At 37.5% G+C, this 26,866-nt stretch overlaps 1 protein-coding gene across 19 annotated transcripts in view; it reads left to right on the top strand.

Annotated features, from left to right (window-relative positions):
* Positions 1 to 26,866, top strand: part of HDAC9 (histone deacetylase 9) — a 466,388-nt gene that overhangs the window by 258,306 nt on the left and 181,216 nt on the right. For 13 of the 19 annotated variants that reach the window (XM_040083672.2, XM_040084440.2, XM_040084792.2 and 10 more), the window contains 5 exons: positions 2,249 to 2,371; positions 3,861 to 3,908; positions 4,343 to 4,553; positions 4,933 to 5,150; positions 13,487 to 13,756. In XM_040083672.2, coding sequence (XP_039939606.1) covers positions 2,249 to 2,371; positions 3,861 to 3,908; positions 4,343 to 4,553; positions 4,933 to 5,150; positions 13,487 to 13,756 — 870 coding nt within the window. Of the gene's footprint in view, positions 1 to 2,248; positions 2,372 to 3,860; positions 3,909 to 4,342; positions 4,554 to 4,932; positions 5,151 to 13,486; positions 16,044 to 26,866 lie in introns of those variants that run through there. The other 6 variants (XM_040084270.2, XM_040084192.2, XM_040084107.2 and 3 more) reach the window with 2 other exon arrangements.

The following is a 26,866-nucleotide window of genomic DNA, read 5'->3' as shown; positions in this document are numbered from 1 at the left end:
TGTAGGACAAGGACACGGCTTAGTCATTGTGCTGCCAAATTACTCTCTTGATAACTCCTGCATGTGCCACCATCACAAGGAATTGTTCACTCTGCAAAAAGAAAAGCTCAGCTAGGATCATATATTTCTGCCTCTGGGGGACCCTGCTTGAGCAGGGTGCTTGGATTAGATAACGTCCAGTGGTCCCTTTCAACCTTACCTATTCTGGGATTCTGTGATACACAGAGGACCCTAATCTATGCAGGTGGACTATTAAATTATTTTGGGAGATGAGGTTAAACTGATGCTTAGGATAATATGTTCTGAAGCATTTTGAAAAAAACATGTTTAAAAAAAAAAAGGAATCATTCACTTTCCAAAATGAAAGTGACAGGTTATTAGTAGTATTAGAAATTAAATTAAGAGGCTTTTACTAATCAACTCTTGTTTTCTATATGAAACTCCTGTGGTGAGTAGCATCATTGCTTCTACCTGATAAATAATCATGCCTGACCTTAGTGTGGTAGTGCGTTCTACTGCTGTACACCCTGCGATTGTTATTTTTATTAATTCACATCTTAGAAGGTAATAGTGGTATACCAAAAACCAAATATTAAACACAAATCTTTCAAGTGGCTTTGTATCAATGCTGCTGTTGCTACAAATTTGATTATATTCTAGGAGGCACACTAGAGTATTGTTTTTCACTTAAATATTTGTAGACTCCCTCCATAATATCTCCATAGTCTTGACATACTTGCATTTATTCATGTTCAAAGGTGGATGTTATCAAGGCAAAACACTGTTAGCCAGGAATTAATGTAATATACAAGTGGAGCTTCTTTGTTTCCTACGCTATCTGTTGACATTCCCTAGGTACCAAAAGAAAATTACAGGGATAGACTTCTACTGTTATTGTCTCAGTGATAGGTCGTATCTCCAAACAAACTGTATGAGGAAGGTTATGTTTTGGAATAACATCCTGTGTTTTTGTGCTTAACCACTTTTCATTGATGGTCTGAAGTTGCATTGTATTAACACAAAGTATTTTACAGAGTTAATTGATATTCCAGGTTTGTCCAGGGGAAAATCTACAGCTCCCCACAACATGCTTGACAAGTTATTATATTTACTTTAGTCAAAGCCCGAGTGTGCAGTATCCCTCTTGGAGGTGGTCTATTATTGGAGTCCCATATGCTTTTTGTTTGGGAAGAAAGCAGTCACTGTGTCATACTGTTACACAGGGTATTCTTTTTCAAGGATGTTGTTCCCTTGGGGACCATATCATGCCAGAGTTCCTAAGTCTAATAAGACCTTTGTAGCTCTTATTGTGTCAAAGTTCTGGGAGGGAAGCAAGAGTTAAACAGAAAATATAATTCAAGCAACTTTACTAGACCACATGTTGAAAAATATCACTGTTCAAGCAGAAAAGCAAAGGCTTCAAAAAGATTCCTGATGTGGTAATCTTTTTATATTTCTTCCCAAATAATCTATGGAAATAAAAAGGGTGGTCTTTGTAGAATGTCTGCTTTTATTTTAAAGTAATTAAAAATATATTAGCAGTTCCATGTCTTTGAAAATTATTTCACAGTTCTTCAAAAGAAGTGTTAAAATTTTTAATTTGAATGGATTAGAAAAGCTGTGAGTATCCCATCATCAGAGAATGCCAGGATATTGGTTTTGTATATATGCAGACAGAGAGAGAGAGAGTCTGTTATTTTAAATGGCAGATGTGTCAATATGCCTTACTTTCTACACAAAATTTCCATGTTAATGGAAGTAAAAAAATGTGCCTGAAAAATCCCCGTATCATAATCTGGCTAACAAAAGACATGGACTAGTTAAAAACCATATTTCGTACCTTACAACAAAACTCATAAAAACTGTGATAAAGGTTTGATACATCCATATTTGTGATTCAGCTGGATATAATCCTTAATTTGATGGATAAATTCCCACTGAGTTTCTTGGAGAGAAAGTCCAGTTGATGAGAACTTGTTGTTGAGTTGATGAGAAGTTGATAAGATGGTTTAGGAATCCTCAAGATTTCAGTTTTTCATTGCAATCTGATTTGCTAACCAAGGAATAATCACAGACACATTTTCTTAGGAAGTGTTTTTACAGGGACAGTAACTTTTTGTATCTGGAACTCCATTGGGATGCAGATCAGTGACTGGTAGATAATTGGCTTTTAGTGTATCAGGACAAAAGCATAAAATAACCGAGCTAAAAGGAGATTTACTTTTGTTGTTTTTCCCCTTTATTCCAGCACCTGGTTTCCCAGCAACGCCTTTTGATACAGGATGAATCAGTGAACTTGTTGAGTCTGTACACATCCCCTTCTCTGCCCAACATTACCTTGGGACTTCCAGCAATACAGCCTCAAATCAGTGTAAGTGACCAGTCTCCAGCCTCCCTTTGCTTCCACAAAATCTACATTCTGATTATTCTTCTTATATTTTTAGCTTTTTGGAACACAAGCAATTCAGAGTAGGAACCAGAGCTCTCTATGCATTGGGCAACATCTGGATATTTAAGGGCACAACTTGAAAGCAATATTCCTTCTTGATCTCAAAAAACACAAGTGCCAGTGTGGATCTTAGATAGGTACAGGCCATGTGCGTTGCATTTATGCCAGATAACAGATTTTGGATGTGGCAAGAAGTATATGAGGAGATTATTTAGTATAAAAATATGAGGAGAATATTTCATATAAAAGTTTAAATTATATGATCTTTTCTATTTGATAAATTACAGCACCTGTAACTTTTTATAAGACTCCAGTGATGCAGTGATGACCTAAACCTAATATAGTATTTTTCTAGCTTCTAGCTCAGTAAAATACTGAAAATTTCTCTATTGGTGAAAATTTACCTGCTTTTCAAAATCCCATTCCCCACCTCCCCCCCACCAAAAAAAACACAACACCTTAATTCCAATGCTAAATGTAGTTATGTAGTTTCAGTTCAAAGTTCCATGTTATTTTATGGCTTTTTCAATATATTTTCTGTTCTTATCAGTAATATATTGCTGCAATCAAACATTTTAACATCAGAGACAGAACTTTGCAAAGAAATTTATGTAAGCCTGAAGTCAGTTCTCTAAAAGTCAGCAAATTACTGTTTTTAAGGGATGGAAAAATCGAACATCATGAAAAGTAGTGCTTACTTTCTCAGAGGATATCATCAAAAATTTCTTAGCTGTTTCACAAAAATATAATTAGCTTCAACTAGCTTCAAAGTAAATTTATAACATTAAAAAGAAATGAAAAAATGTTTCATTTGCTCACTCAAATCTCATAAGCTTTTGATGTGGCCAACTAGCACCAAATATTACTTTTGGCCTTAGAAAAAACAAAGGGATTGATTTATGCAAGTTTATTTCTGTTACTAGAATAAGCAGTTGCAAACTGAATGTAAAGCTTACTTTGGTGTTTATTTTTCAGGGGAGTGTGATAGCAGTGTGAAGTAAGCATACACCAAAAAAATATTGGTGAAAACCTTATTTTAGAATTTATGGAATTCATATTATCAGCAATGCTGTTTTTACCATGACTTACCATAAGTGGTTATCTGCAAGCCTCAACTTGCATATTTCTGTTAGGTTATTATTCTTGCTGTAAAGATTGTTATTCTATTTGAACTGCCATTTCAAGATTATTATTTCTTTTTAAATAGGCAAAGAACAAAGCAATATAAAGTACATTTGCAACGATGAAGGGCCAAAACTTGCAAAAACTTTAAATCAGTAAAAATCTGTGCAAATGATAAGGCACTTCAAAATGCCACACACATACAACAGTTCTTGATTTTGCAGACGAGAGTTTAACTGTACAAGTTTGTTTTGCAAAGGGTAAAACTTACATTTGTGCTGTCCTTCAGGGAGTCAGGGAGTGCTCCAGGAAAAGTAATAGCTTCCCACTACTACAGGTAACTATTTTGTTTTGCTGATTGGCTTGCTGTGTGATGGAAAGTTATGTGAAAAACGAAGCTTTGCCTATTCCAAACTCAGTGCAAGCTATTTTCTCTGATCCTCTAGTTTCCTGTGCAAGAGGCTGTGCAAAGGTTTTAGGAATTTTAAGGATAGGTGCCATCCTTTCATTAATAATGTTCTAACTAGTAATTCCTTATGCTTTGGCTTTTATTGCTGTGGTTTTTTTCAACTGGTTTTATTACTCAGTTTCTCACAGTGTTACATTTAACTGGCATGTTCTTCCTTTTCATCTCACAGTCAAAGTGTAAGATAGGTATGTTAACCTTTTCTTCTGTATGTGTTCATGGAGACATAAGACCCTCTAATCAAGAAGATATATAAATGGCCACTTCTCTGAAAAGCAGTTACCAGTGCTGTTGTTCTTCGACAGGCTTCGTCATCATTCAAAGAAAAGCAGAAGGGGGAGACCCCGTCACTTAGACAAGGAGTGGCCTTGGCTGGACAGTATGGAGGAAACCTTCCTCCATCGTCAACTCATCCTCACATTGCTCTGGAGGGAAAGCCGAACAGCAGCCACCAAGCCCTCTTGCAGCATCTATTACTGAAAGAACAAATGAGACAGCAAAAACTTCTTGTGACTGGTAATGATCAAAGCTCCAGCAATACTAATTTAAGATGTTTTAATGACCAAATACCATACATGCTAACTCTTGGGAAAACTGGAAGGGTGGAAGTAAAAAGGACAGCATCTTTGTTTTCCCTTTTAGTGATTCTGTTCCAGTCTGTTAGCCTGAGAGAATTCAATGATTACAGAAAAGAGAAAATGATTACTTCATCACATTCTTTTGCAGCAGCTGAACTTCCCAGCATGGCGAGGCACGTGATACAAGTCCCACTGCATCAGTGCAGATGCAGAGTTCTGCAATATACACCCCTCTTCTTAGTGAAAGCTTTCTTTCCTGTTAGAACTGTTAGTTTGCTGTTTTTCAACAAGGGGAGTGAAATGTTCCTGTTTTGCAGGAGCGGTTCCTCTTCATCCACAGTCTCCTTTAGCAGCAAAGGAGAGAGTCTCACCTGGCATAAGAGCTGCCCACAAACTGCCTCGTCACAGGCCACTGAACAGAACCCAGTCTGCTCCTCTTCCTCAGAGTACTTTGGCCCAGCTGGTGATCCAGCAGCAACATCAGCAATTTTTGGAGAAGCAGAAACAGTACCAGCAGCAGATCCACATGAATAAGGTGAGTTCCCAAAGTAAAGAATTTCCAACAAATTTAAAGGTGGAAAACTAACAACATAGTTAATGGTGCCATGTCATCATGGACAATAGAAAGGTTCTTGCAGGAGTATCTTTTTTGTTTATGCAAAGTTGATATATACATTTGTATGGATCTTAATTATAAGGCACTGAAATAGGCTACAATTCAACAAAATAGAGTTCAAAGCAGCTTACAGTTTTACCTGACAGGTGTTTTCCTGTTGAATGGTAACTAAAGTCTTAAAAATTGACATGTATTTCTGAGTTGCAGGAATCACTCCACTTGCTGCTTTTGAACTGCATTAGAACTTTTCTTATTGTGGACTAGAAGGTTGCATAATCAGATAACTCATTTGAACTCAAATTAGCTTATTAAATTTTGGGGTTTATATAATAAACTTAATAAACATCTGGAGAAATTTTTAATCAGTGTTTATCAATCTGACTTTTCTCTGTGAGTAACATGAAAGCTTGTTACCTGTATGGTGATACAAAATGACCATATAAGGAGAAAGAGAAACATGTCCTGTTGCTGGTATCTGACAAAGAGTTGAATCTTAGTACACGATTCCCTGTACAGTAACGCCTTATTATGAGCAGGAGCAGGGGAGAAGAAAAGGGACCATCCATTAATGAACAAAGAGCAACATATTCTGAATAGAATTATCAGGAAGCAGTCCTTCAACAAAATCAAGTTGTTACCTGCTCTGAAATTAAGATATGCAAGTAATCACACTTTTTTTTTTAAGAGAACATTTTTCTGCACTTAGTACACAGCTTTCCACAAGGTACTTGCTGAAGCTGCACTTGTATTACAAAGATATTAATTACACTTCTTTAGTTGTCTTCTTTCATTTTAGTGGTATTCAATAACTATATATAAGAGGCAATATCAAAGAAGAAAAGATGAAAAGTGGATGTTCAGCTCTTGTACCTAAGGGGAAAAAAAAAATAAAATCACTCCACCTTACTTACTGGGTGAATTTCCCAGGGGTTACTGATTCTTTGGAATCTACTAAGAATTCCCAACAAAATTAGAAACAAACCTAGAGTTTAAGTACATAGTTTGTACAGTGGTTTGGTTATTAAATCTTGTTTTAATTAGGAAAAATGAAGACCAGAAAACTTCAAAGTTCAGAGCTGATCCTTGCATGTTAACCCCTCTCAGCTTGGGTGTTTTGATTACTCAACTAGGACTCCAGTTGGCTTTTCTTTGAGTATGCATTCCATATGTTTAATCAAGATGGCATATGTATATCTCATAGCCTAAGGTTTTGAGGCTACAAAAATATTTCACCTTCCCTCGAGTGTCTAAAAAGACTTTTTAACTGCTAAAGTACTTAGTCTTTGTACTACAAACCCATCAGTTCATGTGTTCTTCACAAAGCAATGAACCCCACTGACATGTTTTTCTTAGATAATATGCTTATTGATATAAATTCTACCATAGCATTTAAGGGCATGTGCTGTGGCATATATGAGCATTTCACCCCAGCGTGAAAATTAAACTTGAGGCACATAACCACATATTTCTACTCACGTAGGACTAGGAATGCATTGCATCTTACCAGAGATAGATGGGATAAGGAAGGAAAAAGATTGGAGTTGGTCTGTGATTATGCTTCAGTAACATTTTTTTCAGTTGAACTACCGTGAAAATACATGCTAATGATTCCCTCTCATACTTGCCTTCATTCTCACATGGTTATTTGTTATGAAGAGACAAAACTGGTGAATCTTGCTTTTATTCTGTAGTGTATAGGCTATGCACATATGCAGAGAGTGTAAATTTAAGTCTATCCTAGGGCCTCTCTCTGCCTTGAACCTCCATAACCTACTTTTGCCCCAAGAGCTTCTCAGTCTCCTTTACTCCTACACCCAGAGCAACCAGGCTTCTTCAGGAGCACAGCAACTCCTCAGAGCAGTGAATGCCTGAGGAGGAATGAGATCATCTTGCAGCCAGAGAAGCAGTGGGTTTTCTGAGGATGCATGTGGTTTATCAGACTTTACAGTTTTCAGCATCTAGGTTCTTCTCCATTTTGAGGAATAGTACTGAGAAATGTCCTTGCTCTAACCATGTATCTGTCCTCCACAAGGACACAGAAAGCCAGGGGGCTTCCTTATGTATTTATAGAACCCCATTTTTATAAACTAGAATTTAAGGGTAGCTAGCCGATAAACAAGAGAGTGAAAAAAAGATCAAATCATGGAGTAGCTTTTAAATAGTGAATTTAAAGCTATCTTCTTTAATCTTTTAGCTAAAAGTTCAGATTGAGCTCCTGTGACTACATAAGGATTTTGAACTATGCTGGAGTGGTAGAATATACTTTCTTCAGTCTTAAAACTTGCCTCTGTTTAAGGCTGAAGTTATTTTTTCATTACATAATTTGCACAGCTTTACAATTAAACTCTGCAAAGTAGAGTTATAGTTATTTGAAACTTTTAAACAGTAGATATTCTAGACCAGGTAGGAAAGCAACCAAATATTTTATTTCTTAGGATATGTTTGGGCATGTATCAAGTGAACTCATGAACTTGGTTTTTTCTGTTGTACTGTCCTTTCCTTTTCTGTTCATGGGCTGTATAATGAAATCTGCACAGAAATGTAATTCCTGCTTTTTCAGTCATGGAAAATACATAGGTTTCATTTAGTAATCAATATTCAAGGACTCTAAAAGTTATGGTAATAAAAGACCAGAACCATTTTAAAGCACTTCACAAGACTGTGAAGTGCTAGTTGATCAAGATCTTAGAGCAAATTAATATCTTCTTTTTTGTTTTCAATTTCCCTTAACATTTCGTTTCTCATGTTTAGGTCTTCAAGTACTTAAATCTTTAGTATTCAACTGAACCCATAATTTGAGTGTTTGCCTTGAGCTAAGATGACAGGGCATGTGTCAGTATCACTCCCTGATAACTGGTCTTGTACTGATCTCTTTGGGTGACTTATAGGTGCAACAATAAAAAGAGGAAGAGAACCACTTTTTCCTCACCCCATTGTTCTTGTATTCATCTTGTATTAAAAAAAAAAGCACCTTTTTTTCTTTTTTTTTCTTTTTTTTTTTTTTTTTAAGGAAAAAAATATACTTCAGCAGCAAGCCAATGCTGCTGTAAGGGTGATAACAAGCAAAACCTAACATAGGTCAGAGGTAAAGGATTCCCCTGGATCATTTACATTCTAAAAAGAAACAAATCATTGCCAAAAGGTTTGCCTCTGTCCTTACTAGCAAAGAGGAGCTCCCCTATGGATTATTTCTGATCAGCTGTCAGATGCCTGGCTTTTGATGTGGGAAATGGTATATGTCTCCACTGAAGTCTGACATTTATACCTGTGGGATCTAGTACACTGACCTTCTGAAAACATTCTGCAAATGCTGACATCTCTTCCAAAAGTAGGTAAAACCCCTAGTCCCAGAATTAATAATGAATGTGAAGTAACCTGAACTCAGCTTGTCTTAGGGAAGACCAGCTTTGCTATTGTCAGCTTTAATACACTTCTGTCTAAATGACAGCTTATTTCCTCATAACGCCCTTTGATCACCATTGCAGATCTTCATTCTGCTCAATAAAGGGAGACCAAAGTCCAAAACCTCCAGTTAAAATTATTGCAATTGGATACCAAAAGACCACTACTACAATAAAAAAAACTTAAAATCTTGATATCATTGTGTGTATATGCATCTAGAGAGCTTTGACCCAGCCACTTGCAGAAAAAAGGAGGATTTTGATTTACTTAATCTAAATGCAAAGCCCCTAGCAGAAGTCTGTGTTCAAGAAAATCTCAGAAATCATAATGTGATGTGTAAATGAACAAAGCCATCTGTCTTTAGAAGTTATTTTTTGCCATGTATGATGAATAAGGCCTGCCTCTACTGAAGCTGAAGTCTTCGCTGGGGCCAGGATTTTCTTTGATCAATGCAGGAACCCTATTTGTGTTCCTATTCATAGCATTTTGGCAATTTGTTTTCAATGGTAAAATTCTCTGTATTAGAGAAGGGTAAAATAATAGGGCAGTTGGTAGTGTGCTCTAAACTATGGGAAGTATATGGATAAAGTTAAGGCTTGTATAAGAAACACCTGAATTTCAGTTTTCATTCTAGGATGTCAGTTGGTTTAAAGCATCGCTGTGTAGCAAAACAGTGACCAGGAAAGCCTATGAGGTAAAATATATATATATATATAGGAAGTGACTGTTCATTAGTACTTGGATGGTGATCTCAGTTTACCAATATCTCTTAATAAAAAATGAAAAATAATTCAGAAATTTATGTTGATAGAAAAATAGAACTATTTTTTTAGCCTGTAGGAATATTGAAAAGACACAGTTAACCCCAGATTAATCATTCACTTCTCTGAATGACATTTAATGTAGACATTTAATGTAGACAAGATTCAGCAGTAGTAAATCAATCTATCTTCATTGAACATATTACACTGAGGTTTTGGCTTTGCAGCCTGCAAATCTGACTAGCACCTTCTGTAGGTGAGAGATGTTCTTTCAAATATCGCTAATAGCAGGGGATTATTTGGGCAAAACTAAAGGAACTCTTGTCTGTTTGGAACTGGAAAATACCCAGTGCATTTTCTCATTTGCTGAGAACTAATGTTTAAGCCATAATGCTGGAGAATTATTTTAAAAGATAAATACATCCCTTAGAAATATTGGTACTACATGAGTAACAGACAACAGGAAGCAGGTGCCAAGTTCTTTTCAGTACAGCTGACAATGTACATACAAGACACATAGCTGGTAATCCGACTGCCGTAGGAGAGAAGGGGGAAAAGTGTTCTGTAAGAATGTACATGAGTTCTTAGACATTACTGCCATTTATTTAAAATGAACAGTTAATTAAGGATTGAAATGTCTTGATTCACTGTTGCAGGACTTCGTGATTCTGTCTCTTTTTAAAGACATCTTTTTAAAACACTGTATTTTACAAGAGCATGTAATTTCAAGGCAGAAAACAGGGGCTGCAGCTGAAGAACCTATAAAATGGTCTATTGCAGTGTCCAGATTATTTAGTCTTCCATTTTTCTGTACAACCAAGCAGGTCAGGATGTTTGATGTCTTTTTGTTTGATTGGACTCTCGCAGTTATACAACGCAGTTGATGTCTGTAAATACTTCCTCTCCTGCTGATACTATTTACTTTGACTTATGCATATCCCTTATAGCTTAATTTCCTGAAGATAAAAGCAAAAAAAATATATAGGTTACATTAGCATGAAGACATTTTTTTTTAGTGACCACTTAAATTGGAATAGGTGACAGCAGTAAAATATACCAGTAAAATATAACAATATATGCAACCCTTAATTTATTAGGGAAATAAACTGGTTTTGTTACTATTTTCTAACATAATCCCACTGAAATTCAGATTCAGCAATCACTTTTTCGAAATAAAAAAAAAAGATGCATTAAAATTAGGAGAAAGTCTTCCTTGTAGCTACAGATAAAGTCAGAAAAACAAAATGGTAAGTGGGGGTTTAAAGCAAAAGGTTTAAACATTAGGTGTGAGCAGAAGTATCCAGCTGTTCAATGAAAGGACCTGAGCAGTGTTTCATTCAGAACATTTTCTGTTGTGTAACCCGTCTTTAGATAGAGAAAACAGAAATACTGACTCTGAACTGCCACCTTCACGTGTCTCCAGATACAGTACTACCACCAGGAGATATAATTCAAAATGAGATGTTTCTGACTTAGGAGAACTGTCCAGTAATGCTACTAGTATAATTACTGGAATAGGATGGAGCCAAGCTGTCTTTAAAAAAACTTCAGCAAATATTAAAGCATTATGGTGATACAGAGAAAGCAGTCAGCTATGACTTAGCAGTCTCAGCAGTAGAAGGGACTTTCAGGTTTTGGGTCATGTCCCCCCCCATTCCATCCATGCAATTTGATCATGCTCCATCATATGAGAAGACATGACTGTAGTGCCTCCTAGCCCCTTGCCTGAGGTTTAGTTAAAATCACAGTGGAAAGGATGTTTTTAATAAAATTTCGTAGTGAAGAAGGTAATATAAATGCACTTTTTAAACTCTATTGGGTAAATATATAAAGACTTTAATTTCACAGAGTTTTAGAAAATTTAACTTGCTTATCTCCTCCTGTTGCTGAAATCTGGAGCAAATCACCTGCTGAGTTTCACAGCATGGGAGAAGACTCCAACAGGACCACTGCAAATTGAAATGCACACAAATTCCACTCTAAGTCTCTGCAGCCCCCTTATGTGTGCTTGTTCTCTTCACTGATTGCATGCAAGAAGTACCTGAAGGTGAAGCATGTATAGATTCTATACTGCAGTCCATCGTGTGCTTCCTCAGAAAGCTCAGCAGCAGATTTGTACCCATACAGCGGTGTAAAGAAGAAAGAGCCTGACATAAAAGTGAAAAGCATAAAAGAAAGGAGTGCAGTAATGAGCTAAATATGTGTCTTAACTTTGCTGTGGGCATGTACTCATTTTCTCTTGGCTTCCCCTGCAGAAAAACCCACCTGGTGTCAAGTAACTGGCACAGGGAATGGTTTACAGATGGATCAGACGCAGTGATTCTTGTAGTTTATATGATTATCTGTCACACAGATGTTTCAGCTTTTATTTACTCACTTGCAGCCAGCCATGCAGCCTTACCTGCCTTCCTCTTACCGCTTCAGGAGTGGAGAAGGGTCCCCACAAATTATTAACTAATTAACGATAATCATAATACGTGAAAGGAGTGTACCTGAGCTAATTACATGTAATTACCTTAAGTACCTTCTTGGTCAGTGTCCTCCCTTGAGAAACAACTGGAAAAGATTTAAAGGTTTGATCTGAGAAATTTTTCAGATGCTGTGTAATGAAAGGAGACTCTCCACGTTAGCTGAAGTAGTAAGGATTGCCCAGGTTAGGGCACGCCACCTGCAGCATGCAGGACACACGTTGTGATTTGCCAGTTACTACAGTAATGAACAGGGATTTTTAAATTTGTTTCTTTTTAGTAAGCCATTAAACTCCCATTACACCTCAAAAATGAAGCTTTGCTGTGACAGTGGCCAGACAGGCTTCCTGTGAGGAATTTCTTTCTCCAATGATGTGAGGCATATGCATCAGAGCATCAACTGGAACTGTATAAAGTGATCTTTCAACTCTCATTTTTGACTTAGTGGTTTTTGCTAGATCCAGCTGCAGCTTCTTGATCACAGTTTACATGACAACCTGACATTTTTCTATATGCATTAGCAAGCTGAATGAAACTGGATGGTCCATGGTTTGTGACAAAAACAGACATCCTGAAGCCATTTATATACCCAGTAATTCAGTATGTAACACTAGCTAAAACTCAGTTTGGAAGACATGATTGATGGCTGAGGGGAGATAGATGGGAAGAAAAAAGTATGTAAGAATAAAGACAAAAGGTGTTTTTTCCCTCAGGATATTTGACTTAGATGATACAAACCAGTATTTACTGGAAATCGAGTAGACCAGTTGAATAAATGATAATTACTCACTCAACCCTGCAACTTCTTGCTCACATGTCTAATTTGTGCCTCTTTCAACAAAGTGGGGATTTTTTTCAGTTTAGGTTTTTGGACTACATCTGGAGTATTTTGGAATGTATTGGCTTTATCTTAAACTGCAAAACACAAACTGCACATGATTGCAATGCTCAGGCATCCGGCACTGCCTCTGAGCTTTACTATAGCAGTTACTGGGCTAGAGCTGGTGTTGCCTTGGGAGCTGTGTTACACCATCCTTGCTGGAACTGAGACACCTGTACGATGCACCACAAAGGCTGTAGTCCTTCCAGTCATGGACAGATGTGCTTGTAGTATCCTTGTGCCACGGGATAGGGGACTGACACCGGCTCTTTGCCACTTCTCCTTTGTTGGCTTTCAGTGCCTTCATGCTTTAATTGATAGTGGTGTTTGTGGGAGAGTTCTCTAATTTGCTTATAACAAAATATCAACCAGGCTACTAGCTCCCTTGTATCTTAGTGTTCCTTTATTATTTTGTGTTGTGGTTAATTAACTGTAAAATGGTGTTTCTGCATTTGTGTTTGAAGAAAAATGAAGGAAGACTTATTTCTCTAGCTGCAACAGTCTATCGGATGGGTCATGTTTTTCATTATCTATAAACACGGTATTTTCTGCTACAGAATAAAAAGTGGCCTTTTTACTGCTTAGAGACTTTTGTCCTTTTTTCCGGATACATCAGCATTTTGACAATGCATGGCTACATGAGTTTGCTGTGGACACTTTAATTTCACCCGTGCAGATCTAGTAGTTCTTGGTGTTTGGCATCAGTGAAGGGATTCAGTACTTGTTCCCCTCTTCTCTTTCCAGATGCTCTCTAAGTCCATTGAGCAGCTCAAGCAGCCTGGCAGTCACCTGGAGGAAGCTGAAGAAGAGCTTAATGGAGATCAGTCGATGCAGGAAGAGCGAGCTCCTGCCAGCGGTGCCAGCGTTAGGGCTGAGAGCAGCAGTGCTGGTGTGGATGACAGAATAGGACAGCAGGTGGGGGCTGTGAAAGTCAAAGAGGAGCCACTGGACAGTGATGAGGATGTTCAAACCCAGCAAATGGAATCTGGGGAGCAAGCTGCTTTTATGCAACAGGTAATAGGCAAAGATTTAGCTCCAGGATTTGTAATTAAGGTTATTATCTGAACATCACATGCGTTTTCTAGGCTTTGATAAGCAATTGCGTTTTGATTCACTGAGCTAGAAAATCCTGATTTACTGTTCAAAGAGTTTAACAAATGCAGAAGTGTTGTATGCACACTTGAAAACATAGTGAAGCTCATCCTTATGGCCACTAAGTGAGAAAATATCTATTGCAATTAATTATTCTACATAAATCTTTGAGTAATAGCTGATAGATATTGTATTAGCCCGGAATTACCTTACATTGCTTAGTCCTAGTGAAAGAGAACTCATATCACCTAGCCTGTTGAGATCAGCAATTGATGGAATTAGTTTCCAGACCTGATTGATGAAACATTCTTCTGATTTTGAATCCTCTGACTTCTGCTTTCAGCTGTCTGTATATATTGTATCATACTGTAGTCTTGAACACTGTTAATGTTAGGGTATTCTTTTCCCCAATAGACAGGTACTGACTGCTATCTTGGTGGTCTCAGGCTGGTGTATAAAGTTTAATTTAGAGAAAAGTACAAGGTGGATATAGAGGCAAGGCGAGGCACCATTTTAAAATCGTATTGTTTTCTTTTTTGCACTGCTTGTTTAATTTTTCATTCTGTCTTATTTGATGATAATGTCTGCAGAGACATCCTTAAATGCAGCATATGCAAGTACTGGTGAGAAGCAAAATGCAGCATTAGGTTCCAGTCAGTTATTTGCTCGAAAAGCACAGAACTATTATCGTTATCATCTGATATCCAATCACTTGTTTGGTGTTTTTTTTTTAATGAAGACTAATTGTACAATATCTCATAACCTTTACCATGGAATCTCATGGACAAATCCTAAAATAACAACTGGGCATACAATGCCACCCCGACAAAAGGCAGGTTCGGCTTGTCTGGGAGCTTTAGGCGGAGCTGGAAGGCGCAGTTGTGTGCGCAGCCCCGAGCTGCATCCCGGTCCATCCCTCGCAGTCGGCAGAGCAAGGCTGGGTGCAGTGCAAGGCCCTGTTTATTTAAGTCGATACTTTGTCAGGTCCCTGCTGTTCTCCTGCAGAAAAGTGATTTTGGGAGGGGGGGCAGGAAATGCCTTATGGAAACAGGAAGCCCAAGTGATTCATGTGCTGAGGAATGCGGGGCAGGGGGGACGGGGCAGCGCTCCCTCTGTTTTTAAAGGCACTCTATGAATTGATTTATTGTCAAAGAAAATAACAAAGCGAGTAGGGAAATTGTTAAGGAAGCTTTCCAGTGAAACATTTCCTTCATATTCCCTTTTGATATGTTTACCTTGTTTTATAGGTTTACTTTTGTTAAGCTAGTTAAAGATTCATTGTATTAAGATCCCCTTTAATATGGGTAATCCCAAACTGACCTGGACTCCTTGTCAGGTTTTTTTTCTATTAAAAATATTTATATTTCTAAAGCTGAAGTATTTTAAGGTGCAGTATCCGGTTTCAAAAGAGATAGTTGTTTTGCCAAATGTAGAAATTGTTCTCAAATATGTTATTAGCATGTGTTGTTTACATTATGTTCTAATACTATTCAATCTCTTCTAAAATGTTGCAACTTCTAAAGATACATTATCCTTTTTCCTAGAAGGCCTCCAAACAAAGTACTAAATAGTTGCTGTTAACAAAAAAGGCCTCAATAGACAGAAAAAGATTTAATTGAGAAAAACGCAGGAGATTTTTATGTGTGCTTCGTATTTTAATAAAAATCTTTCTCCATCCTGGATGAAGAAAAACTACATTTGCGTTCAAAAAACGAAGGCTATAAAAATAAAATTATATGTGATTCCCATACTGTATATTTTTAATTTTCTTTGAAATCTGACTTCAGCTTCATCAAAAAGGGTTAGTGCATCTTTTAAAATACATTTGGGGAGAAATTTTCGATTGAGAAGAGTTTTGTATAGTGTCACTTCAAAGACGTGTATTCACAGAAGACAAAAGATACTTTTATAACGTCATTCAGGTGAGAAATCCCAATACATTAGTGTATTTTAATTTCAGAATCTTTCAAATTTGGATAAAATTAAAATAAGAGAAACTACCTGGAACCAGTGAAAAGGAAAACTGGGTTTAAACAACCACATTTCTAATTGATTGTCTCTTTACATTTTAAATCTACTGTATTTATTATAATTTACACCCTTAGAGGTGATTTCGTTTTGTGTTGTAAATATATTCTGTTTGTATGTTCCCTTTTTTTGCCTTCTGATATGTCTCTTCCTTTCTCAAATAAAGTTTTTTTTTTTAAAAGATCCCCTTCCAGATATTTGACTTTGTGTAAATTTGGTAACTTAGTGGTGGTTTTGCTTTGTACAATCAGATATGTTTTCTACACATTGTTGAAACAATTTAAACTTTCAGGAGCAAGGTTTTTATTACACTATTCTTACAATAATTACACAAAGTCTTTCTTTTTGGTCTCTTGTTTTATCCTACATCAGCCATTATAAGTTTTAGTGAATGTGGAATAGTACTGATGCATGCTCATTTTCCCATCATGGCATCTGTCTTGAACATGTGATCACACCATACAGGAAAGGTAAAAGTGAATCCCAGTTCCTCAGCTTGTAATTATCCAAAATTCAGATGAACTGTAACAATTTACATGACATTTCTAGAACCCAGACCCCTTATCTGAAAATGTGCTTGTACTGATCACTTTGGTCTTCACCAAGATGTTTGCAAACCTAAATTCCACCTGTAAATATGGTGGGAGAGAGGGAATCCATGAAATTGGCAGACTTTAAAGCAATTGCCTTAGACAGTGAAATCCCAATGTAGAGAAATTCCATGAAGATGTTAAATAACTTTGTGACATTTCCTGCACTTTGCTTAGGATCTACAGAGAGAGAGCTTGTACTACATAACAATCCCTCTTGCCCCAGTACATGAATTATTACTACCAAAAGAGTTTGGAAAAGATTCCATTGTAGTTCTTATAACTGTTCATTTCATTTCCAAATGCTCTGTGCAGCTTTGAATCTCATATAACTTGTAACTAAAATAAAATCTATGTTTCAACAACATAAGTATGTAAGAATAAATAGTTCTGTAAATCAAATTCAATTATTTTCACTGCTGTAGCAGCAGCATAAAGTTTCATCAGTAATACAGACCCCCAAAATAGAAAAAAAGGTCAAATTTTAGCTGAGGAAAGCGTAAAACAAGCATTAACAGCAAAACATTGTACTGCTTGCCTTATTGTATAGTATATTTAGAATTGTGTCTTAAAGTAAATCATGTTTTCATAACAGGGATTTTATATAGTGCCCTTCTGTTTAAATACCTGTGTTAGAATTAGAAGAGCAGCCATAAATGTTTTCAATTTACAACATTCCTGTGTTGGAGACTGCACCTAGATCTTTTCCTAAATTATTTACTGTGCATCAAAGCAGCCATAATGAAGAAAATAATCATAATACAATACAATTCACATGCCTTCTTTTCTTCCCAGGATGATGTGCATCTCTTTTCTCTTTTTAACAATATTTGTTTTTTCTGTCCCATTGACCAAAAAATAAAGCCAGTATAGCTGATAGCTGACAATTTAGAAGTAATTACTAATAAATGAAGGAAAATCCATCATAATATTGACATACTCAGGCACTCATTACTGGAGTGTAGCTACTGTAACATTAGCCTTTTTGTCATCTTCTAGCATTAACAAAATAGGATTAAAAGTGGAATGCCTCAGCAAAGCACAAGCACTTCAGACATTATCACCACTCATTTCTGCACTATCTTCATTCCATCTTCATTATCTTCATTATCACTAAGACTTACTCCATGTTACTTTAGCCAACTATACCCTGTTTTTATCTTCACTGGAATTCTGCGGTAAAAATCTATAAACATTAGTCCCAAGCATCAATCTAAAATTGTTTACTTATTTCTCCCCCTTATGAACACTTCACAATTTGCAGCCAGCCAAAATTAGCTAAGCTGAGTTAATTTCCTTATTGTATTCTGTCCTGCTAGCAGCATGTCCTACTTATCCACTTAGGAAATGTTTGTTTGATTTTCATTTATTTGTTTAGTTTCTGATTTCCTTATGCAGTTCCCATCATCTGGGTGGTAATGGAGCTTCTATACCTCATTTCTTGGTGGAAGAAAATAGTTTAGAACACCATCTGCTGAATTACTGGTTAGGCAAACAGAAGAAGAACATCCTGGATGAAATTATCTTCTCTGGGCTAGAGCAATAATACAAGTTATTTTGGAATTTTACTGCTCTATTTGATAGGATTTGTGCTTTTCATTTGTTTTGGCACTTTTTTTCTTCTTTTTTTTTTCTTTTTTTTCCCCTAATTCAGCCCAACTTGAATTAAGATTTAAAGGTTAAAGAATAGGATTAACTGAAACTGCATAGCCAGCAGAAAATCTGGGTTCCTCAGCCATGTTCTCCCTGACACACACACACACACACACTGGACTGGGCAGGTGCATCCTTTAGGCATGTCCCAGTTTGTGGTCCCTGTTTGCTGAGCTTGAGTGTCACACTCCTGCTCGTTTTGATTGTGGCCCCATAGCTCATCTAGCCTGTACAGGACAACTTCCCTGGCTACCTGTGGGCACACACATCTGCTTCAGCCACCCAGGGATTACTCAGGCAGCAACTGGGAGTTGAAAGGAGTCCCCTTAATAGCTTGAAATCATTCAGCAGTGTGATTTGCTGTGATAGTGGGGACCTTAGAGTTGTTTCCATAGACCAGATACTTACTTGTAAGTGATCCAGTGCCTTAATTCACTGAATAAGATCTTTTGAATGTGGTCATGGAGTTTTTGTTGCATTTGTTTTACTTTATTTTCCATAGCTGTCTTGAAGTGTTGAGTGTTAATGGTACAGAGCCCTGAAATATGAGGGAGATGGTTTGGAGGATATGATGTTAAAAGTATCCCTCGGTACACTTGTTCCTTCCAGGACGGTTACAGCATTTTTGGCCTTGAGAAGTGCTGTGAAGGGCAGGATAAATGGAAATGTAAGTTTTGAACAATGTCAGATTTATAAATAAACCTGCCCTCCCCACACCTCCCTCCTAAATTAGATTGCCACTGCAGTCTCAGCTCAATTCATCTCTTTTTTTGTAGGCTGCCTTAGCTGTTTCCTTTAACTTTGCAGCCAGTAAGAGACACTAACCTTGCACTTTCCTGCCCTTCCTCAAGTCTGTGAGTGCACAGCCCCACTATAACTCCCACGCAACACAAGCTGGCTCTGTGATTTCTGGAATCAAACATAGTGTAGATGGAGGAAGGAGGTGGAGTGCTGTGTAGCTGGATTTGTTTTGTGATTTTTTATTTTTTTTTTTAATCTACATGCAGAGAAGCCTCTGAATATTTAACCTGCTTGTTCTCAGCGTTTTCTTAAAAGCCTGTTCATTTCTATCAAGTTTCTAACTCTGGTCTTTAAAAACTGTGTTACAGGAAGAATAATAATTTTTTGCATGCTAATTCTACGTGGAAGTGTATAATAATGTGAATAATTACAAGTAATTCTTTCCCAAGTAACTATACTTTGCCATCCCCACTTGCATGGGAAAATGATCCTTTTTTTTAAGAAAGACTCAAATCTATTAACCGTAATAATAGCCAATATTTATTGTTTATTATTTATTAATTATTTTTGTCTCTTATTGTAAAATTCCAGTTACAGAAGGCAATAACACTTATTTTGTCATAAAACTAATTAACTGAATTGTCTGCCTGATCATGTGGCATTACAGTGTAAGAGAATTATTTAATTTTATTGATGCCTTCATGGACTAATGTTGACACTGCTTTTTTTTTTAGATCCAAGAGATTTTATGCTTCTTTTCCTCTTTCAAATACTTAGGATATAGCACCTTGATACTCTCCTTATCCCTCCCTTTTGTCAGAGAAAGCAGAATATCGGGAGACCACTGGGGCAACACTAGGCAAAATTCCTTAATCAGGGCTACATAACTGGCATGAATCAAAATACTCCAAGTCCATATCCCAGTAATTATCACTGCACATTTTGAAAGTTAGATAATACCACTTTCATAACTTTGGGCAATTTATCATTTCCTGTATCCTACAGCACAGAGTTTCATTAATATTGTCATTGAAGAGGATTATGTGTTCTTGGAAAGTTGCTTCTTTAAATGCTTCATTTTGGAAAGAATTATGTTTGACCTCTGAATGTCTTTCTCACTGTTAGACATTCATATGTGCACGTGCACAAGTTTTCATTTTTCTCCTTCCTTTAAAATTTGAGAGTGAGTTAATGCACTGCTCAGTATATTGCCAGCTAAATCTTCATTTAAATCTTCATAAAACTACGTTGTTTAATGTCCTGGAAGTGCAGCTCTGCCCAAATGCCTTGGAGACATTGGTGCTGTAATGCAGAAAGCAGTGCATAATCTGTCTCCTCTCATGTTCTGGCCTGTGACCCTTGGATCCCCAGGAGACCAAGGAGGTGTTTCTGTTCATACTGTCTGTACTTCCTCAGTAAAGGGGCTTGTGAAAATTACAGCTATGAGATTGCAGCAATGCAGCAACATAATGCAATTATGTAAATGCAGCAGCTTAAGAAGCCTTTGCTCAGGTTCTCTGTAAAGCAGCTAGTGCAGCATGGAGGATTTAGTCTCATTCAGACTCCTTCCTTAGTCTTTTCCTTTTGCTCCCATCAGTAGGAGCAGTGTGATACTTTTTAGGTGGCAGCCTGCAGATTTTTAAAGCAGATCTCTGTTACTGAACAGAGGAGGAGCACAGGGCAGAAACACTGTTGGGAAATGCTCTCCTGCTGTGTACAGAGGGACAGCTACTGAGACCAGCTTCTCTAAGACTTGTTCTCCTAGATCTTGCTCTACTGAAAATAGAAGCTGAGGAGTTACTACACCTCAGAGACCATAATTCCATCACTCAGCTACTTGACTGCACACAGGGACAGGTGGTGATTGGTTTCCCTCATTTCTCAGCCATTCTGACAGCTTGTCTTAGGGTATCAAAGGCATCCAAACCCAACAGCACATCTCTTTGCATCTTCCCTACTTTCTAGAACTTCTTGGCTTTCACCATTTACCTAAATTTGTAGAGGTCTTTTGTCATAGTTTCCCATAAATTTCTGCATATGCTTCAGTTTTCTGAAGTTCTGACTTTATACAGAGAGCTTCAAATCTTCTGTTTCTGACAGAAATGAAAATAGGAGTGCTGAATACAGGTGCCATCAGCCCAGGTTCAGTCCAGGGACAACTGACATCCATAGCTCTGATTTGGCCCTTTCTGCAGGTAATTGGGCCTCACTAGGTATGCTAATTATTCAGTTAAAATATGCACAGCATTACCCTTTGTGCTGTGTGAGCAATTTTTTTTAAATAACAATCTCCATCCCTTCTCAGGCAGGCTCTGAGGACAGAAACACAGGCAGCTCAGGACCAGCAAGAATAAAGGAACAGGAGCAAGATCTGTTCCCACAGCAAGAGGCTGAGAATTAGCATGGGGACTGTTACTTACCTGTGTTGATGGATAATGCACTAACCAGCAGGCTGCTCGTTTTCGCAAGTCAGTTGAATGCTTTCAAGTTAGATGCCGTCATAAGCCCCTCTTATAGTAGCTTGGACTCTCCTGTAAAAGAAGTAATCCTTTCTTTCACCTCTCTGGCCCTTTCCCTCCATCTTTTAATGAAAGAAAATTACTCGAAGCCCATTAAGTTGTTTTAATTTTCAAGTTCTTCTTTTAGTGGATTTCAAAATGCTTTCAGGCTGCAAAACCAATTGGCATGGAATGCACTGGGTCAGAGAGGAGGCAGTGGGTTCAGCCTGGTGGGATGTCAGACTCACAGGAGCACAGCATTTGTGAAGCCATTGTTGTAAAGGTGAGGTGCAGGTGGTCACAACTGAGAAACAGTTCCACAACACAATTTCCTTCATAATTTTAGTCATAAGTACCCAATCCTAGAGGCCACAAGTGAGTGGATCATTGAAGTTTGAAAGGATACTGTGAAACTTAGCTGGTCAATGATAAAAGTTAGTGGTTCTGTGTTTTACTAATGTGGCCAACTCTACAGTTAGTGCCATGCCAAAAGGCTGAATATAAACTTATAGACAGGTATTTAGAGTGGGTTAGGTACATTAGGTAAGAAAAAGTTTGGAAGCTCTTTACCAGGATCAGGATCTTTACCAAGATCTTTACTAAGATCTTTACTAAGCTCTCTTACCAGGGTCAGCTCTACTGTGTCTACTGCATGATTACTTCAGCTAGTACTTAAGGAGATCTCAGGCCAAGGCACTTAATGTTTGATGCATAGCAACTTCTTATTCAGCATTTCCTATTTTTTTTTTCTTTTTTTTTTTTTAATACATATACTAAGTATTGAAAAGACTTTTCTGGTGAGGTTTATAACTGGAGGAGGATTTGGAAATTTGAAAAGCAGGGACAATTCCACTGAGAACAGTTGCATTGAACCTGCAGGATCCTGTAAATGAATTGACAGAAATTGATGTCAGGAAGGACCTGTACACATATGTGTGTATGTATGTATGTATTTTGCTCTTCTGTGTTAAAAAGTTCATCCATTGAACTAAGAATTTGGGCCTAACAAAACAAGGAGATTTTAAGCTATGCAGCTGACTGCACAGCAGAGATACTCTGTGCAAAAGGAGAAGCTGGAAAGTAATCTCTCAACTAAACTCCTATTAGAAACCAGATTCACTCCTCAGGCATTGCCTTCTTCACAGATCTCTGTTACAGTGCTGTAGCATCAGCATTGAACAACTGGCTGTCATTACTGGTGCCACGCTCAATCCCTGGGTTGTGTAGCTGCTGAAAAGCACTGTGCTGGAGGAAGTCCTCAAGGCTTACAGCAGTTCTTTGGAACACGGAATAAGAACTAGAACAGAAAAAATGAAATTGTCCAAGCCCTTTGGTCTGAGTAGTTCACCAAGGACATCACCAAGGGCAAAACTGAGTTTCTTTAATGTTGGCAGAAGCCACTAGACTGGAATCCTTGTGCTGTCATAGGTCTAAGTACAGGATAGCATTATAAGAGCAAAGAAATGCTACCAAGTTCTCTCTACAGAACTTAGCTCCTCTATGCCACTTAAGCAGCTGTGGTGGTTCACAGGGATGAAGGCTCCTCACAGCATAAAGCTTGTGTGCCTAAAAGGGGTAATGCTGGAAAAGCACCAAAAGGTGAAAGGCAGAGCTGCAAAATCAGAACAGTTACACCCAAAGCTACTACAGTGTTTTTCCCTTCAGTAATTAACTCCTACTCAGAAGCTTTTCCAGCCCCTTCTCCCTCCTATGCCTATCCATGTTGGTGTCTCCTGGTGTACCAGCCCAGAACCCTGGCAAGTTCTCCATATTTGTCTCATTTCTGACAATCAGAAGATGTGAGAGATCCTCTTGGGAAGGGCTGTGAGCCTTAGGTTACCACCGCTTCACACACGTGCTTGGCCAAGCCCTGGTGGGGTTGGCTCCTGGCAGGGAAGGTGCAGTGGTTGGAGGCCAAAGGCCAGATGTGGAGCAAGGAGGGCAGATGTAGGGGTGTCCTCCTCTCTTGGGCAATGCTGTGGAATGGTATGGTGAGGAATGCTGATGGGAGATAGAGGAGGTAAAGCAGCAGCAGTGAAACTTGTTACATCTGGTAGTTGGGTTTGAGAGCCCTCTTCAGCTCAGAGAGCAACTCTCCTCTCCTGGGGATGACATTACTTCAGCCAGAGGCTCCAGGTTTCCACCTGCTACAAAGTACTTTTTCCGTTGACCTTGTTCTCAGAAGACAGCATGGTATGAGGGACTAACATCTTTCTCTTTAACTGACTGGTTTAACCCACTGTATAGAATAAAGTTCAGGCTACATAATTTAAGTTGAAGTGCACTGATCCTTTCAGGGGGGAATAGAAGAGTTCAGACAGTTAAAGAAAGGCTGGAAAAAAAGAGCTCTCTCAGCTACCACCAAAATGAGTTGTTAGTCTTTGCTGTCCTGTCATTGTCTCCTTTAATTAGATTCACTGTTAAACAAATTTTCATGATCAAACAATGGAGATTAGTTACTAAAGAAAGCATTCAAAGGAATAGAAGAAAAAACTCTTGATTTCTAATTCTTCATACAGACTACATCTTGAATTGTACTTCAATGACTTGAGAAATACCATAACTGCTAAAGATTGAACCAAGAGTGTCAATGTTTAATCATCTTTCACACTACTTTTCAAAAATAATTTGACACTTATTTTTCCAGCTGGATGCTCTTATTTTGATTTAATTGAATAGAATCAATTAATAAACTTAATACTGTAGCTCAGTGGTGGATCTGAAATCAGGAACATTGAAATTACCATTGTTTCATCTCCTAGTTTTTTGGGTCAAGGAGATAGATAACAGGAAGATGGAATATCTTAAATGCTTAGGAAATTATCCAATGTATATTTCATCAGAAAAGGACAAGTTACATTTTTAATTTACTTTCAGTGGACATCTTTTCATGTGCTACAATGGTTTTCTCTTAATTCTTAATAATCTTCATATTAAGAGCATTTTGCAGTTTTCAGAGTTTCTCATTTATATGAAGTGTTGTGTATGTCATCTAAAAATCCCAAGAATCGGGCACTTAAATGTGTCCTCATTGATTAACAGCTGCTTCCAAACTGATTTGCAGCCTTTTCCCTATTGTACAAAATCATTACACAACAGAAATACCAGAGATTTGATTTGGCATCATCAGCCACTGAAAGATGAGTCGGAAATAGATTAGCAAATGTTCCAGTTGATCGTAATAGAGTAGTGACAAGTAAATTCAAGGATGACAGATAGTCCCACTGACTAGCAGCCCCTCTGACTATATTATAGCATGGAAAAACATGTTGGCTTTTCTAACAACTGGCCATAAAAACAAAGAAATTTGAGTTGATACTGCTGTGGAAAATAGAACTGAAACAAGAATTCCTTTTTAATACTTGCTTTGAGTATGTACAGCTTGCCTAACTCTTGTAAAAGACTGACAGGAATATGTTAAGATCTCAACGTGGAAGATAACCAAAATGTTTCTCTTCACTTTACTGGGAGGATTTTTTCCCCCCTGATTTGGAGCATCAGCACTACCCTCCACTGTAAATCCAGTAACATATCCGGAATGTTCACATGCTCATGGCATTTTAAGCTGCACCTTTAGTAATAAATAAATATGGAATGAACTTCTTTGGTGCTTTAGACCAGTGACCAAAGCCGGGGATCTTGTTGAATATGCTACTATATCCCCTTTATTTCTGTGGGCATCATGCATTTTTAGAATGGTTATAGATTTCCCTGAACCAATGTAATATAAAAGATTTACTGTTACAGTTTGTGTGTGGCCAGGCAATGGCATATGGAAAACATGTTTCCTGCTATTTAATTTAATTACTCCAATCACGTGCCAGCCCCAGGCATGTCATTCTGGACCTCTGAGGCTCTTTGTCTGTCAAAGAGATGGACAATATCTTGGCTTTGTTTAGTTGCTCTGCAGGCTGCAGATAAAACCACTGAAATACTGACTGTTTGTTTAACCAAAACTTTGCATTTTAACCATTTGGCTTTGATTTTTTGTTTTACAAGAAAAGATGACATTTTGGCCTTGGTGAGCTGAAAAGGAAATATTAGGAATATGAAGAAGAACTGTCACTTTCAGGGCTTAATAGATGAAAAAAGAATACTCTAGCCTTCTGGTCAGAAATCAGCTTTGTTAGCAGAAACTTAAGACACACATCACTGTTATTTTAGAATTGCCTATTAGCAAGGGCAGCTGGAAAAGTCCTGTTTATAACTGCTCCTTTCTAATATGGTTAGCCCTACATTCAGCAGTTTCAGTAAATTTTTGTTTCTTTCATCTCAATAGATGAAACTGTTATGGGTAAAACTAATTAAAATTCTGTAGCAAATACTTCTACCAGTACTGTGGCAGCTTTTATGTAAACACTATACTGTTATTTTTATGTAATAAATATCCGCAAATTACACCTTTAAGTCTTCCAACAATAATAGAAGAGCAGATAGAGTGCTCCATTCATGTTATAAACCCCAAATCTACACAGAAATGAATCACACACTTAGCCTTAAGTATATGCTTAACACCACCACTTCCTTCACTTGTAAGCAAGGGTACTCTACCTTTTCCTGCAACTAGAAGTGATGCTAAAAGTATTTAAGACTGTATGAGGATGCTATTTCTAAAAATCATGTTGTTAGAAGAGGAAATAATAAGAACCATCTTTTAAACAAATTTCATCTTATAAGGTATTACTAGATATAGAAAGACTTGCCAACTCATATATTTGGAAACTTAAATAAACTTCAGTTAGTATGTTTCAGCAATAAATTAATGTACTTCTTCATACAGCAGTGTGCCAGCACCCTGCTACAGTAGTTTTTGAACTATATAATGTGGAAGAGGATGGGTACACGGCCTACACTCTGAAGAAGGCTGCATCATCAGAGAGAAACATTGACGGGATGACATGGGATGCATAAAAGGAAAATGTCCTTCTTAAAAGTGTACTTAGTTCTGATATTTCTCCAACTGGATTTACTTTTCTGTTTTCTAGCTGAATCAGTGAGATATAATAGGTAGCACTTATTTCCTCTACGGTGCACAGTACAACAACACAAGAATTAAAGATGATGTTTACTATGTGCTGAATTACAGCTCCTGTCCCCTTTAGCTTTGAGCTAACCACTAGATGACACTACTTCCCACTTACTTAAGAGGTGTGGGCATATAATCCAGTCTCCTCATGTAACAGTTCACATATTTACATGCTTCTTGACCAAAGAACTTCAAAAAGAACACTATACAGGAATTGCCTTCACTACTATACATTTTGATGAATTTTGTGTAGATACACATAGGTATTTTGGTGTATGCATGAAGGTGTACACAAGTAGCGTATGTGTCTTTGCATTTATAGAAAAAACATTTTAATTCACCGTGTGAGTCTTTAGGGTGCTGTAACTTAGCAAGTGTCGATGACAGCTCTACATAAAAGAAACCAGAAGAAGTCCAAGAAAAACTTAATAGGCTAGAGTTTGTGGAGAACATTCCTCTTATCCCCAATCTCCTCCTCTCCCCAAAAAAAAGATAC

The sequence above is a fragment of the Hirundo rustica genome, chromosome 1 (assembly GCF_015227805.2).
Source record: "Hirundo rustica isolate bHirRus1 chromosome 1, bHirRus1.pri.v3, whole genome shotgun sequence".
Classification (NCBI taxonomy): Eukaryota; Metazoa; Chordata; class Aves; order Passeriformes; family Hirundinidae; genus Hirundo; species Hirundo rustica.
The sequence above is the reverse complement of the archived record's forward strand: the minus strand, read 5'-3'. Positions and strand labels throughout refer to the sequence as shown.